The 17,049-nt window shown below is 42.9% G+C and overlaps 1 protein-coding gene and 1 long non-coding RNA gene across 2 annotated transcripts in view; one reads left to right on the top strand and one right to left on the bottom strand.

Annotated features, from left to right (window-relative positions):
* LOC129144678 (uncharacterized) overlaps window positions 1-6,155 on the bottom strand; it is a 34,816-nt gene extending 28,661 nt beyond the window's left edge. The window contains exons 1-2 of the long non-coding RNA XR_008549097.1: window positions 6,060-6,155; window positions 4,106-4,175 (exon numbers count right to left, since the gene is read on the bottom strand). This is a non-coding gene — a long non-coding RNA (uncharacterized LOC129144678). The remainder of the gene's footprint in view (window positions 1-4,105; window positions 4,176-6,059) is intronic.
* NPR3 (natriuretic peptide receptor 3) overlaps window positions 1-17,049 on the top strand; it is a 56,453-nt gene that overhangs the window by 14,906 nt on the left and 24,498 nt on the right. Inside the window, exon 3 of the mRNA XM_037529440.2 lies at window positions 5,194-5,360. Coding sequence (XP_037385337.1) covers window positions 5,194-5,360 — 167 coding nt within the window. The remainder of the gene's footprint in view (window positions 1-5,193; window positions 5,361-17,049) is intronic.

Raw genomic sequence — 17,049 nt, 5'->3', positions numbered from 1 at the left:
ATGTATGTGAGATACACAGTAAACTCCTTGGAACATGAGTATTTAGTAAGTGGTAACTATACTTACTATTAGTCTCAGTTTACTTTGACAATTATGCATAGTGCTTAAGTTAGGTTTGTACATTTTCCTGTGGTTAGTTTTATAAATAGAGTTAGGACTGTGTATTCTGTTACCTGTTTTATCTACTACATGTTAAGGACCTGCGGGCATTGGGAATTACATCTGCATGCAAATAGCCAAGACACCAGCTTTAGTGATTGAAACAAATCACTATTGGGGGCTATTCTTTCACCTGTAAGCAGTCCAGAGAGGACCAGAGACAGTGGTTCCATAATGCCAACAGGAGTCCAACTTAATTTTTCTGCTCCCTCAAGTTTAGTGCATGATGTCCTCAAGATCACAAGGTAGGGCTCCAGAAATTGTGTCCTAATTCTAGACTAGACGGGAAAGATGAGACGCGAAACCAGATCAGTTGATTCAGTTCTTTTGGAAGGCTGTCCTGCCAGCCCCTCTCATTAACTTCTGCTCACCTATCTTTGGCTTCCCCAGCTAGCAAGAGTGGTCAGGAAATGTATGTATACTTTTAGTTGGAGTCACTGCTGCCCCAAATCATCTCAGGAATCTGTTACTAAAGAAGAAGGGAGAATGGATATAGGGAGATACATGTTGGTGTTTGCTGCTGCTGCTTGCTTCCTCCACAGAGTAGGAGCAATATCAGAATCCTAGGGCAGGCAGAGTGGCCCAGACCAAAGCTCTGGTGCCTGTCATCAGTGAAGGGCCTTCCCTGGGATTTTGTGTCCTAAGAATGAGATGTGTGTTCTGGAAAAGTCTGTCTACCGCATCCTTTCCTAGTGCTTCCTCACACCAAGCTACGCCATTCCAGAAAAATGCTCTCTGTTAATGAATACACACTTGATATTGAGCTTTTAAAATTTATTATTATTGTTTTATTTTTATTTTATCGCATTTTCCTTTTTTGCACTTTGCAGATGATGTGTGTTTTACAGATTGAAAACCCTGCATTGAGCCAATCTGTGGCACCATTTTCCTGTCAGCATGTGCTCACCTCATGTGTCTCTGTCACAGTTAATTATAGTGTGGATCATTTTTTCCTTTATTTATTTGCTTATTTTTATTGCATTAATATCAGGATACCCCCTCGGGTATGCTGACTGGGCTCTTGTCTGCGTCGCTCCATACAGCACCCGCTAGCTACATGTGGCCTCTGAGCATCTGAAATGTGCCAAGTGTGACCAAGGAACTGAATTTCTAGCTTTTATTGAATTCTAATTAATTTACATTTAAACAGTCACATGTGTGGCTAGGGAGGCTCCTGATGTGACAGCTCGGCTCTGGAGCCTCAATATTGTTTCCATCTGTCTCTTTCTGGAAACTCATAGCTTTTAGTTTGGAATCTTTCTGGTTCTCAGTTAGGTTCGCCTCCTCTTGCCCACTAAAAATAACAGCCCAAAGTGTCTGTGCTCAGCTCTTCTCCGTCTCTTTTTGCACTTTCTTTCTTACCCAGCGCAGCCAGTCCTGGCTTCTACCCACCTGCTGTGTGGAAAGGCCGCCCAACTCTCTTGAACTCTTACTGCTCTTCTGGGTCCAGGCTGCTACTGCCTCTCCAGCCTGGTGGTGTTACCTGGATAGTCAGTCTGCTGGGGGCTGCTGAGCCCAACTGAAATCACTGTCACTTCCACGCCCACCTCACCCCTCCACCGCCTCCACTTGGCTCTGCCCTGGCCTCTAAGGACAAACAACAACCTGACAGCCCGCTGTCCCTCGCCTCACTGCCAGTGATGACGCACCTCTGTCTGTTGTCCCTCACTCCCTAACTCTGGGGGAGTCTTGAGATTCCTCTTGCAAGGCCCTCTGCTCTCACTCAGGGACTCTCTTTATGATTTAAAAAGCAGTAACTATGTATTATTGAAAACTGACTAGATTTATAAAGACACAAACAAAGGAAAGAAAAGAAAACATGTCCTTACTCTAATCACACAGAGAACCATGTTTAATTTCGAGGGTTGTGGCTTCCCCCGTATAACCTCTCCTAACCTCTCTCTGGACGGCTATCACTCTGAACCTCGGTGTCTCCCCATTCCAGACCATTACCATTTCCCAGGGGTGGCTCTGATCATGCCATTCTTCTGTTTCGCTCGTAAATCTCCAGAGACACCCAGTTGTCCACTGACTTCAATTTGTCTCTACCAGTGGGGGGTCATGCCAAGCAGCCTCTGCTTTCCTAGCCCTCCTCAGCCTGGTATGGGGGTGCCACCGACATGGGTAAGAAACACCCACAAATGCTGGCGGTCACAGTTTGGGCCATGGTGGTGATAGGATGTACTTTTGAAGTGGAAAATGTCAGGCTGACCTGTTGATTAGCTGAAGTTGGGACAGAGCCTGTGGACTGGAAGTTTCAGGGAACAGCTGATAAGCGCCCTCAAGACCACACGCACCCTGATTCATGCATTTCCAGATGACCGTACCCCTTGCTTCAGTCAATAAACACTCTGTAACCTAGTTGCTCTGGGCTTAGACTTTGGAGAGAGATCGCCTCTGGGCCTGCCCGGAAAGCCCGCAGGCGTAAATAAAGATCTTCCCTCCTGAGTGTTGCCTGCTTCCCTGACAGAATTTGGCTGTAACACTTTGGCTCCTACTTACTTAGCACTGTTGCTTCCATCCCTTTTTTCTAGAAAATAAACCCCAAAGTTATTATCTTTTAGGTTGTGGTAGACAGACTTATTGTACAGATTTTACTTCTTTCAAAATAGTAAGTTGCTACTTCCAGTTCTACGTGTATTTTCCATTTACATGGCATAAAACTTTATAGGGTTAACTATCTCCCGGAGCTGAGAAGCTTTGACCCTCTTTGTCCAAGAAACATGACTCCGGCTGAGTCCTGAGGCCTCATGCCAATTATAGACGAATTAATGAAGATGCCTGCATGCCTGTAAGAGATGGGCTGCTCCTTAGGGTGAGGATGTTCTGGGTGTGTTCATAATTTGGACTTCCTGGCAAATGGATTCAGCCCCTACAGGCAATGCTGCGGGGCCTGAGCACCAGCTGGGGCCAGCCAGCTCCGGCAGGGACATGTCCCTAACTTGCTCACGAGCACAGGCAAGTGCTGAGACCTCGTTGGTGTTTTTAAGGAGGTTCCCTATGGGAGGAGGAGGACTTTATCAAGTTTTCTTTGGTAGCCTGAAATTTAATCTTGTGCTCATTGAGAGTGGATCTAGCCCTTAATGAATTGTGTCCTCAGGTCTGTCTGATTTATCCCTTAACAGCTCCCTTGTTCGTACTAGGCAATTAATAAATGGTGGCTATTATTAGGATGATGATTATACAGGTGCCTCCACGAATTCTTTGTCTCTGTCTTTTCTCATGCTTTGAGAAGGCAGCAGACGGAGGCCCCCAGCTGCCGTATGCATTTTCACCTTTGCCAGTGCTTTTCTGCCCGCCCTTCCTCTTGTTAAAATCCTATTTGCACAGTTAGGGCCAGGCTGATGCCTCCTTCTCCCATGAAACCTTCCCCTGTTGGGGCTCACTGCCTCGTCCCCTATACACTGCACTGTTTCTTTATTACTGCCCCCTCATCCCCCATGCCATAGCGAGCTGTGACCCTGTAGTATCTTCAGCTGGTGACACGTCAGTCTCTAAATTCCTCCTTTGAAGGTGGTGGAGACTGTTCTGGACAGTCACGTTCCCCACTGTAGCTATCACAGAACCTTGCACCTGGTACCCAGTTAGGCCAGGCTTGTCTGATTTAAGTGGTCATAGGAATTCCAAAGCCAACAGCATCTCACTGAACTAAGAGGAGAGTGAGCCCTGGGGGGCCCTTCCAGCCTCTCCAGGGGTGTCCACATTGCTCAGCGGGGCTCCAGCATCTGCTGTGGAGTCAGGAATCATAGGGAACAAGTGACCTTGGCATTGGACCCGAGCAGGTTGAATGCCTTGAAGAGATTTCAGGAATCATGATAATTCATAGGAACAATGACTGTCACAAGTTAGGGGTCCATGTTTCCTTTAGGTGGCCTGCATATGACATGCTTTCTCAAAAACCAAATAGCAAAGAGAAGGGTAATGATTTAATACCCTTGTAATTTACCTTTGCTTTTGTGAAGAGGCGGGCGGTGAAGGAGCGGGGTGCCAGCTTCTCCATGCTTCGATCTCCTCATCTGGAAAACAGTGGGGGTAACTGCTTTTTCAAATACTAGTTATAAAATATCCTGTCTCCTTGAGCATTTCATTTTTATGCTTTGTGCTTTATTCCCCCTCACCCCAATCCTCCTGCTTTTAATACTTTTTCTTTTCTTAATGCACCTCTGAGGACTTTCAGTATAATTCTGAATGGAATGATCTTACTTCAGTTTTCATTTTATTTTTTGATTTCTCTTTATTGGTGTATTTGTTTATTGAGAGAATAGTTGTACTCACATTGTGGGGTCTTGTGAGATTAAATGAGTTTATACATTTTCATTGCTCAGTGAGATTTCACTATTACAGAGGCACTCTCTGTTAGCAATTTTCATTTCTTCACTATTGATGAATATTGTCAATCAACAATTTATATCATGTGGCCAACACTGGAGAGAGAGAGAGAGAGAGAGAGAGAGAGAGAGAGAGTGTGTGTGTGTGTGTGAGAGAGAGAGAGAGAGAGAGAGAGAGAAATGCTCACCTTCACCTAGGTTACTTTTCACTCTGAAGGGGTGCAAGAAGTATTTCAAGAAATATCAACCATCGCTAAGTGATTTCTTTCAACAGGCTCTGTAATATTTGTGCATATCTGTCGTCAGACTGCAGCTGTTGTGTATCGACATAACCATCAGGTTTATTGATCACAGTAGTACCTTGGCCTCAGGTATTACAAAGTAAGTGTGAGTGGAAGGAAATAAAAGGGAATAAAACCACTTCGCACCCTGGCTGTGCTGCATGTCCAGAAGGCAGAAAATCACCTTTATGTGGCTATTATGAGGCGGTGAACTCAACAGCGCTTTCTTTCTCTCTCGAGTTTCAAAGGGCACAGTCTTTTCCTTTGACGGCCTGACACTGTCACCTTCTACCTTAGTGCAAAACTGTGACAATACCTCTTGCCCCTGCTGCCAGAAGTAACATGTAGAGACACAGTTGCAAAGGGAGAATGGCCCTTTTATGGTGACCGGCTCAGAATTATAAATATTTTTATTTCTCCCGTAGGAGATGGCTCGTGGAAGAGAGGAGACAAACACGACTTTGAAGCTAAGCAAGCGTACTCATCCCTCCAAACAATCACTCTACTGAGGACAGTGAAACCTGAGTTTGAGAAGTTTTCCATGGAGGTGAAAAGTTCTGTTGAGAAACAAGGACTCAATGAGGAGGATTACGTAAGTGCTTGATTATGAGCCTAGACCTTGGGCATCCTGAAAACAGTCTTCTAATTAAATCAGAGGTGACAAAGTGTCCCATTCTGAGCCATTCAAAGATTCCCAGGTTCAGCTCTGAATGTCCCTGTTGCTTTCTATGTGTGCCTTCTTCTCGCTGGTTTTCCTCTCTCCCTCCCCTCCCCCCACCCTTTTCCAACTGTTGCGGGAAGGAAAATGGCCTTTTGTGGGTACTTGTGGTCATGCTGAGCAGAGGTCTGTAGACTTCCATCAACTCTTCGGCTAGGAGCATGTTCGGGAGAAGATGAAGGAAGGAGTGGCAATGTTTTGCATGCCTTATTTTTCCAAAATTTGGTGGCAGAAGTTGTTTTTGGGTTTTAGAAGGCTCTTTCTTTGGGTCATCTGGCCCAGTTAGTGGCAAGTGTGCTTCTCTCTGTGTGTTCTTGTCCACTTCTGCTGTTTCCTATCAAGTATTCTAGAGTTTCCTGCTCCATAGTGTTGCTGTTGCCAATGCATTTTCTAGGAGTGGATTAAGGTCAGAATTGTAGACCAGGCTAAGTATTAAGCAGAGAGACTCCTTTAGAGGGGCATTGAGGTCAGCTGACCACATCTTACTTGGTGCCTCTGCTACATGTTGCTGTGTCACCCCTCTTTACTTCTTTTAAAATAAAAGATTTTCCTGTGTGTAACTGTCTCACAAACCTCTGTATCACTGCTGCAGATCCTTTCTCAAAACAGGATGAGCAGAGGCCCCTCTGGCTCATTGGGCAGGTGGCTGGTCTTCCAAACCGTGGACTCTGTCTTTAAAGCAGAAAGGAACACGTTATTAATGATAGCTAGATGGCTATCATTATCCACATTGGATAATGACCCACTTCGAAAGAGGGGATCATTTCTGATCATTTCTGATTTCTTCACCTGAGTTCTGTAGAATACAGGCATTGGCTTCAGATGGAGCTGCACTCAGAGCCTGGATCTAGCACCTCAGTAGTGTGAGGCGGGGCAAATTTCTCAGTCTCCCTGATCCAAATTCCTCTTCTCTTTTGGGAGGATTATAGATATACTATCTGAAGCATTCAGCACTATACCTGTCAAAAAGTTGGGACTCAGTAAAGGACACATCTTTTATACTTGTGCTATATTATACTTTATAGGAATTTGTTGTCAAATTATATACAAAGGGTCTTAGAAATATATTAGTAGTGTCTTCAATATTTTATATATTATATACCCTTAAAGTATCCTTTGACTTCTAAATCAGCATTGTCCTGTAGTTACATAATGTGAGCCACACCTTATAAATTTTAGAAATTTTCTAGTAATCACATTTAAAAAAATGTAAAAAATGGTGAAATTGATTTTAATAATGCACTTTAACTCAAATGTTAAAAATATCATTTCAACATTTAATCAAGGTAAAAATTATGAGTGAAATTTTTTTTTTAAATTGTACACAGACTTTGAAATCCAATGTGTATTTTACTCTGACAGCATAGTCCCAAGTATGAAAGAAGTAGAGTGTCTGCAGTAGAGCCCCAGTTTATGGAAACCTGTGATAGTGTTGCCATCTTCCAAACCCTTTGCCTGAGGAATATGAAAGAACACAGAGGGCACTGAGCTTACTTCAGTGGTACTGCCTTTAGTAGCCTGTCCCAATATTGAAAATATCGAAGTCTTGACATATGCTGTTTTACTTTATTAGATTCATACTAATTTTCTGGTATAAAAGCTCAAAAATTGTGTCATTTTGTCTGGCCTCCTTCCTGAGGTTGTTGATGTTCAACAGTCTTCAGCAGAGGTTGTCCTCATAATGATATCCATTGGGCAAATTTGGCATCCCAACACACTACTGGATAATTCTTCTTGGTCATCCGTTATTCTGTGTTCAGCATATTAATCTTAATTTAATGGCAGTGTAAGCACAATCTCATCAGGGAAAGTATACCTGCTACAAAGATCATACTATCTTCTAAACCAAATACTAGTGCTTTAGAGATTATGTCTAGTAGTAGATTACAATACTCTTTTCTTTGTGCCATCATTAAAACCTACTTTATAAATAAAATTATAATTTTAAGTAGAAGTTAGAGCTCATTATAATAACCTATTCCGGTTCTGAAGATTAGTTCCTCTTTCCTACTTACATGTGTTTTAGTTGTGCCCATTGAGTTCCCCCTGTAGATATTTATCGGGTGAATATTATGGAAGAGGGGGCTTTGGGAGCCAAAAAATGGGAGCTGGTGTGGCCGGGCCTCACAGCTGCTAGCCCTTGATCTAATGCAATTGGAGATGGTAAACAAGACAAGACTGGTGTTCTTCTGTCTAGAACTCCTCTCTTTTCTAGGTCTTTGTGCTGCTCTTATTTGTACTAATCGGAGCCAGGCATTCGATTTCACTTAGACTGTGGGTGACTATGCTGGGAGATAGTATTGGGTTTCCACAATAGGGTGTTTAAAGCTCTTTGGGGAGCATCAGAATCTAAAGTTAGAAGAGAAGCCCACTGGAGAGGCCCTTGAGCGTCACTGGGGCGCCGGCAAGGCTCGGACGAGGGCTCCCCAGGTGCTTGCCTGCGCTTGTCTGGTGGTTTTTCCAGGTCACCCACACGGTTGGTGGCTCTTGCTCACGGGTGTCTTCATGGAGGTGTTTGGCCTCTACCACAAGAGTGGTTCCAATTCCAGAGCACTGGCATTTAATTTAGAATGCGCTGTGTGGTGGCTGAGCCAAGATCAGCTGCATTCCCTGACTCCTGGCTGCGTGACTTTCTTTTTCCACTACATCAGTCTGACCCTTTTAATAACAATGTGCCCGACATGGGGTTGAACCCATGACCCGAAGATTAAATGTCTCGGGCCCTACAAGTGAGCCTGGCAGGCAACACAGGCTGGAGTATTTCCTTCCTTACCCTGCACACTGCCTGCCCCCATGCACGCTTCAGGTGTCAATTTCTCTTTACTCTTTCACACACTTGACAGTCTGGCTAGGACTCTGTCTCCTCTTCATCTGTAGTGACTTGTTTTCCTCTGAAGTATAAACCCTTATTTCCTAGACCATCAGGTGCTATTTATTGAGTACCCAGGAGAGCAGGTTCAGGACATGTGGTGGTCCAGTCTGGGGTGGAATCCTCACCACCTAAAAATGCTTAAACAGGTGTGCAGATACCCACAACCATACGTTCTGGAAGGCCACAGAGCTGCATGCATGTGTCAGCACGGACATAAAATGTCATTCACCTCTCAGTGTAAAGCTCTCTGAAGTTCTGACGGTCCTCACAGAGGTCTGGACAGCATATCCACTGCACACCAAATGTGGTGCATGCGTGACTATATTCATTCCTACAGAAATGAAATCAAACACACGGGAGTGGGTACTTTAGTAGGTGGCTCTTTCCAAATTCTCCCGAGTCTCCCTGACTTCTGTGTGGATGAGGGTTTCTTGACTCAGGGTGCATTAACTTCATAATTATGTTCAAAATTTTGTGTGCACGTGTGTATATTTTTGGAGAGAGGGGCTAAGACCTCGCCTCTGATTTTTGATGGGATCAGTGTCACAGACAGCTAGGAATCATTGCTTTTGACCCTGGCAGGTCAGCATACCTTTACCCGGTTCTTGTCTCGTCTGGCTTATTCACAAGGATGAGGCACAACATTGCGCGCACAGGGGTTGCACTGAAAAGCTGCTCCCCTGGACAGCAATGAAGAAACACCTGCATGTTCTAACGCTTCCTAATCTTACCTTGTAAAATTATTAGTTTTATCTTGGAGATGATAAAGATCTTCCTTCATTCATTTTGTGGTAGGCAGTCAGGCCAGTCTTTCCAGTTCCCAGGGTGTTGGTGTTATGTTTGTGAGAGGTAGACTTAGCTTTGTCCCTGACGCTGTTTCTCAGTTTATTTTATTTTTTTTTTTAAATTTTTTTTTTATAGAGGCATGTTTTTATTTGTTTGTTTGTTTGTTTGTTTGTTTGATTATACAAGCACTGGGTACAGTCAGAAGCGCAGGAGGATGAGAGAATTCACCAGAGCCAGAGCGGGGAGCAGAACAGGCAGAAGGACCAAAGTACACTGCTGAGGGGAGCAGCGGGCAGCAGGAGAGGTCTGCGCACCATGCGGGACCCTCCTCCAGTGGCCGGGGAGCAGCCGGGGATCGAACCAGCGCCGCAGAGGCTGCGGGCAGCTTTGCAACCCAGCGCTCAACCGCTGCGCCACTGGGGAGGCCCTGTTTCTCAGTTTAGATGGCGCTGATGTTGGAGACATCCTCCCCCTCTGGCTGCTTCTCTGACTTCTCAGTCCTGTAAATCCCACTCTTGCTCTTGCCCCGTTCACCCTATTGTTTGGCACTTCCGAGACCTTAACTGTTGGCTCTCCCCATGGATGTAGCTTGTCTCCTTGCCCCGAAGTTGTTTACATCAAAACAACACATGACCTTTTAGATTTAAAGCAATATAATTAATGTAAAGGATCCACATTGTGAATATCAATGAATTCATTTTCCTCTGAAGTGTTATAGACAAACATGAACCTCCTTTTCTGCTGACCCTGCCTCCCATTCCTTAGAAGCAATAATCCTTAATGTTGGAATTGGCTTCTTCTGCTGTTCCCTCCTATATGTCTTCAGCCTTTTTTTTTTTTTTTAAGATTTATTTATTGATTTATACAAGCATTGGGTACAGTCAGAAGCAGGGGAGGGTGAGAGAATTCACCAGAGCCAGAGCAGGGAGCACAACAGGCAGACTGACGAAATACACTGCTGAGGGGAGCAGCGGGCATGGCAGGAGAGGTCTGTCGTGCCATGTGGGACCCTCGCCGTCGGCCAGGGATGGAACCCGGCACTGCAGAGGCTGCAGGCAGCTTCACAGCCCAGCGCTCAACCACTGCGCCACCAGAGGAGGCCCAGTCTACAACCTACTTATACTGCTGTTAATGATAATACATTTTTAAAAATTATCTCTTGCTCTTCTAAAACAGAAACAAATTTAACCTCTTTCATTCTGTGATCATATTTTTAATTTCCAAGCGCTCTCTCTTATGCCGTGAGTGCCTCTATAAAAAAAAAACAAACAAAAACAAACCCTGATCTTATTTCCTGGCTGCAGTATTGTGAGTTTACCCATTCATCAGTTCTAGAAATCACTTCATTCGCATTCTAACTTATCTAAGATTGGGATTCACTTTACAGTTGGTGGACTGTCATAATTTAAGAAGTAGAACATTTTCTTTCTAAGGGCACACAAAACAAAGGTGCGTCTTATAATTGCTGCTGTCTTACATTTGTTTAGAATATTTAAAATAGTTTTCTTGTGCTTCCTGTATGGGCTATTTCTTTCAAGTGCTCTTTTTTGAATATTAAATTTGATCTCTTTCCTTTCTTATTACAACCTTCTCTTGAGATGTCGGTAATCCTCAACTGTATGTTTACATTTAAGGGTGAGATGTTAAAGAACTCTCCAGAAGCTCTGTGTGTGGGGGGACGTATTTAGTAGTGGACTTTATTATAGGACAATATGATGACCAGCTAACTTTTTCAAATATGATTATCTGGAGTTGTTTCCTTAGGCTGGTCAATTTTACTAAAGAATTCACCTCCAAACCCCTCTGGAGAGTCATAAGGCTGCCCTATGCTCTGGGAGCCAAGGGATGGGGAGTCTATCCTTTAGGACTGCATGAAACTTCCATTTTATGCTTCACCCAATCTCCAGCTGTGCTTGGTATCCTTCCATCCAGATATTCTTTGCATCAACATTTTCAAACAACAGATCTGTCTTCTGTCCGGATGGAAAGGGGCAATTATTTTTTCTCTGTAAGGTTTGGGGTGAGGAATCTAACTTTTAAGTGTTCTTTATGCAGATTTTCAGTTAATTTTGCTATTTTCGACCCATTGCATCTTTACCTCCAGAGACAGCCAGTGTCTCCAATAGGAGCCTCCGGAGTGGAGCTCTTTGCTTTTTGTTGAAGTTCCCGACATGCTCCTGTGCACACTTGCAGTTACTCAGGTGTCTTTGACATCAGTTACCCCTTTCCAACTTGCACATATTTGCTGACATTTCATTTCTCATCTACTATTTTCTTCCTGTATTCTTTTGATTTGCAAGTTTAAAATTTTAAAAATTCCTCTGTTGTCATTTTGATGGGGATTTTGAGGGAATATGTGTTTTAATGTCTGTGATTTATGAGAATTTCTGGATTGTTGAATCATATGGATTGAAGATGGTGGTGCTTTTTGTTGTTGTTGTTTTGGGGGGATCTTGTTATATTCAAATCAAAGAAGGAAGAGGGAAATAGAGAGTGTATATGTGCGTTTGCAGAGGGGATCAACATGTTTGTATTGCTCCTTTATAAATACCTGTATGATAAGTTTCTCTTCTAGTGCCTACTTTTTCTTGATTTACTAGCTTAATTTCTTACCCTTTCAGACACACTGGCCTTCTTTAATTCTTTCAAGGTAATTGTATATCGGTAGCATGCATTAACAATAACACATACTCATTAAGAAAAGGCTTGTTCTTTTACAGGTCTGTTAGACTGGTATAAGAAGGCTTTATTTTACTACCCGCCCAGTCTAAACTGTTTCCTTTAACACAACTCTCATGCCAACCTCATTTGAAAAATAATATTTTGTGTACATCATCTAGGAATCCTGTTATTAGTGATAGCAGAATTTGAGGTTTTAAAATAGATTTTTAAAAAGCCAAATTGACTCAGTTGCAAGGATGAAAAATAAGATATTTACATAAAAATAATTGGAGCTGTTTGTGTCCTAGCGAGTTATTTATAATCTGCAGTGACAGCAATTTTATACTCTTTCTAGAATCTGTCAGGACTCTTTTATTGTAAAGTGCTTCAGAAAAAAATTTTTAAAGACATTTGAAGGTAGAAACTGGTTAAGTGGGCCCCCAAGAGGGACCCAGTTATAGTCCCATACAACCTTGGAGAGCAGAGACCATTTCTTGGTATTCACCAGCACTGGAGACAGCATCATTCTAGAGCTGACGGTAGTCCTGCCAGCAAGGACCTGGGAAAGAGGCAGAGCTCCAGACCATGGGTCAGTCCATAAATCTGGGCTGAGAAAGTTTGTGGCCAGACCCTTTTACTTTTTAGGGTTTCTTCTCTAAAACCAGAGATTTGTGTGCTTTAAAAAAAAAATATTTATTTATTTATGCATACAAGAGCTGAGGCACAGTCCAGAGGTGTGGGGGCTGAGAGGATTCACCAGAGACAGAGTGGGAAACAGAACAGGCAGACTGACGAAATACACTGCTGAGGGGAGCAGCGGACGAGACAGGAGAGGTCAGCTGCGCCATGTGGGTTGCTCCCTGATGGGCCGGGGATTGAACTCGTGCTGCAGAGGCTTCAGATTGCTTCATAGTGTAGTGCTTAACCCCTTGAGCCACGAGGGAGGCACTACCTCAAAGGGCTTTCCCATCCCCAATTTCTGTTGTTACATGTTGAAAGTGTTTTCTAACCTTAGTCTTAATTTAGAGGCTGTGTTTCATTGTCACTATACGTTGTCATTGTCATATATTTCATTATCAAATTTATTTATCCTTTATTGAAAAATCACAGTGTAAAATGATCACAGGCCCCTCTTCCCCATTTTAGAGAGTTTTACTACAATGAAGTATTCTCCTGCATGTAACATTACATCAGAAAAATCTTTTGGAAATTTTCAAGACTCTAGCTTTAAAATACAAAGGACCAACTTTTTCTCAGTTCCAAACTGGTCACCATTCTGTGGCCTGTAACTGTTTGCATGTGCACAGCTGACCTTTGTGTTCAGAAATTAAGTAATTGCAATGTTCTGCTCCAATTTGCATCTGTACAGATACAGTTGCAAGTGCAGTTTTGCCAATACAAGGGTAGAGCTTAGTTTTTAAGGGAGGGTCTGCAGTTTTTTTTTTTTTTTTTTTTAAATATATAGTGTTTCTCCTGTTCTCCATCTCAGAGAAGATTTTTTGTTGTTATTACAGAAAGGTTTTAGTTAAAAGAATGCTCAGGGTCCATTTTTTCTTTTTTTGAAATAATGCTGCACCCTTAGTATTTCGGCTTTCCAATTCAGTTTCATACTTCTTAATGCGATCTCTGTTCTTCACTTGGGTTAGAATTTGGTAAATGCTGTTTTTATTTCTAACCAGGTATTCTGAGCAGGGGGTGATTTTATAACCTTGGATATTTGCTCGTTTGAGGTTAGCGGGCCACCCATAGCTTGTTTTTTCTCCTTATTTAAAAGTTGAAAATTTAACTAATTAAACAAATATTCTGGCAGTGTTGACTGCACAGCAGTATTGTTAGGCAGGAGGAATGCGCCTCTGGGTATTCCTCATTCCCAGTCTCCCTCCGACACTCATATATGAAATGGGAGCCCCTGGGAGTGGACAATTTATCCAGCCCAAGTATTTGAACAGAGACAGGGCTTAATAAATCATTGTTTAGATAGGCCAGACATTACACTTTGGAAAGTCCAAAATGTTGAAAACCAATGCTTTCATTTCCTTCAATGACAGAAAGACCCTGCAGAAGATCTGTCTGAACCAACTTACATTTTGACACTGACTTTGCATGGAAGCCGTGTGGGAGGTGACTTCAGTTGCAAAGTTATCACTAACATCTTGGCCAGACACTTCACCCCCATCTTGTCTTACATAATGTCATTTCATTGGAACTGGTTACTCTTACTGAAATTTTAAAAAAAAGTCAGCAATTCAGTTAAAGCAATGAAAGGAAAAAATGCATCCAGGCAAGATGTATTCGCCTCACTTCTGCAAGACTGTGCACAGGCAAGCTTTTGTGTCTGCTGGGCTGCATCAGAATAGAAGGAGACTATACCCCCCGCCCCCCTTCTTTTGCTTTCACCCCTTTTCTTTAAAGTCAGCCAGGGAATAATTTGTCCAAATGAAAAGGCCCTTTCAGGCACTGGAGAGCTTTGCTAATTGTATTTGAAAGAATAAAAGCAAACCATAGTTGGCTTTTAACAACAGAAATATAATGAGTTCACATGCCAACATATTAATAAGATTAGTTTTATTAGGGAAATGCAATCAGGTGGACCGTGGCACTGCAGGAGGAATGACTTATTAAAAGTCATTTTTTTTATATAGCTAAAGAAACATCAGTTGATTTTCCAAACACATTTAAATAGTTGTACTCAATCTAAAAGAAAAAATCACTTGCATTTTCTTGAAATAAAGGGAAATTGCTTTAAAATGACTTATTCCTGGAATGTTGACATAGTCTTAGTTGTGTTAAATTAGAATATTTTAAAAACTTGGGACGCTCATGATGAGTTTTTTTTTTTTATGGTTTGGTTGTCAAGCAGTATCTATTTGCTTGTGATTTCCACATATTGGCACGTTTGGATTTATTAATTGCAAAAGCGTTGCTGAACTGGTGCAAGCTGAAATATTCCAGGAAGAACCACAGCACCTATGAGAAATGACTTCCCCTAGTAACAGGCTTCATTGTGACCTTCTGAAAGACAATCATTGTGTTTTTTTCAACTTATGTGTGATGATATAATTTCAGTTAGAAAGATATTTTGCAATAACGGTGACAATATACTCAAATATGCATGACTAAAACAGCAATGCAGTGTGGAAATTTCACAACTGAAAGGCTAAACTGTTTTATTTTTCATCCTGCACTGTCGCTGCATGGAGTAGAAGGACATTCCACCACAGTTGGCCAAATCCTTCACCATGGAAACAAAAATTATTTTTCAGCATAGTCCAGTCACCTAAAATATGGACTATAGGGACAGCACCAGTTCAATTTGCAGAAAGTACATGTATTAACGGCAACAGTTACACTCACTGGTGTAAGCAAAGGAGCACGGGACAAAATTGCAGTGGATAAAAGCGCAGATGTCTTTTTTTTTTTTAATCCCCCTTCTGGGGCTTCTGGGTCACTGAATCCATCTTTCTCCACTTGGTGAGGACTCATTTACACAAAGATGCCGAGGGGTTGGTAGATGAGCTTTACTGGGATGTTGCGTTTAAAGCAGGAACCTGGAAAAGGAATCTAAAGGTGGTGTTTTGTTCTTTGTAGAGAAAAGTCTTGCAAGTGCCAGGATTTATTCTATTTACAAGAGAGCTCTGCTCGGACAAGTGCTCTGTAGTGAGATCACTCTGTGGAAGAAGCAGCGAGTTGCTTTCAGGACTCACGCCCCTAACATGTAGCTTTGCATTTGTCTGAAGCAGCAGCAAGAAGGCAGCAACCCCCAAAATTTGACAGGACCCGAAGGGAAAGCTCATGCTTCAGCCTTCCAGCTTGAAGGGAGCCCACGGGGCCCTGCCAGCTCCATTGGCCTTGGTGCTAATAGAGGACTCTGGTGTTTGAAGCTGACAGCAGCCGCAGGTTTTAAAGTCTCAGGGCAGAGTTCTGGTTCAGGAGGCCTGAGCAGCGATGCTGCTATCCCTGTGGGTGGATGTGGGGCAGAGCCCAAGGTGGCGGCTCAATAAATATGAATTGATGGGCATTTTAGTGACCTCAGGCCATGCCACCTTGTGTGCCAGAGACTTTCATCTGTGAAATGGAGAAAACCACACTGAGTTGTTCTTGGAAGTTATGAAAAATGATTGTAAAGGGGTTTTATAAGCTTAAGCACTTTGAGTGATAGTTTCCAAAGAAAGCAGCTGAGCGCTGAACACCCCACGGCCCTGCACGCAGTGTGTAGTAGCCGTTTCGAATGACATCCTTCCTGGGGTCCAGCCAATTGTTAAAGAGAGGAACTAGAATAATATATTGCTGGGGTCTCAGGCCCTTTCAGTTATGAAATCTGAAAGTAGTACCAGTTGTAGGAAATTATTCTGGATTAGTCTTTATCTTCTGATCCTGCCCTGAGCCCCTCGCCTCCAAGAGTGAACTTGCTTTATTTTATAAAGTTCCAAAAATCTTGCTTCCCAAGGCTCTGATTTAGAGGTTGGCCGTAGGTGAACCAATTTTTTTTTTTTTTTTTTTTTTTTTTTTTGCATTACAGACAATTTGACAAAATCTGGGGAGTTTTATTAATGACTGCCTTTGCTTGGTTACCTCTATGGAGGTGGGGAATTGCTAATTCACTGCTAATTTCTACCCTTTCCTAAAGATCTTAATGAGTTATCAGTCCTTCCTCATGTTGGTTCCCCAGTGTGCTGACTGTTGCCATAAAATTACACTCACTCCAACTTGACACCATTTTCTCTCTTCTGTACTCAGCAGTGACATGTATTTATGGTAACCACATGTCCAAGAGTCTCTTGGGTTGCACAGTTTTCAGGTACAGTTCACATGTCCTCTGAGTGCACAGCTATCTCTGCTGCCACTCAACGCTGTGAATCACTGTGCATTTCATAAACCTGCAGATGGTGAGTGATTAACTCGCACACTAGCAGCATTTAGAGTCCTTCCTTTGTCCGAGGCGTCGTGCTGGGTCCTGTGAGGACAACGCGTACCTGTGAGGGTGGCTTCTGAAGGATGGGTAAGAAGAGATGGGTACAGACGAGCTTCCCAGGTGAGAAAAAAGTGGGAACACAAACTTTGAAGTAGGACTGCATTAGACGTATTTAGGGAATAGTGAGCAAAATAACCTGGCTTGGCTGGAGGGATTTCCTTGAGGAGTAGCTTGGAAAGGTCTCTCTTTTGAAATCTGCTCTTTTCTTGGCTGCCAACCATCTCCAAGTTCTCTGCCTACATTGCAGTGTGCGTCCGAGTCTCCTCTCATAA

This window comes from Talpa occidentalis, unplaced genomic scaffold (assembly GCF_014898055.3).
Source record: "Talpa occidentalis isolate TD23 unplaced genomic scaffold, MPIMG_talOcc4v2.1 talOcc4.6, whole genome shotgun sequence".
NCBI lineage: Eukaryota > Metazoa > Chordata > Mammalia > Eulipotyphla > Talpidae > Talpa > Talpa occidentalis.
The sequence above is the reverse complement of the archived record's forward strand: the minus strand, read 5'-3'. Positions and strand labels throughout refer to the sequence as shown.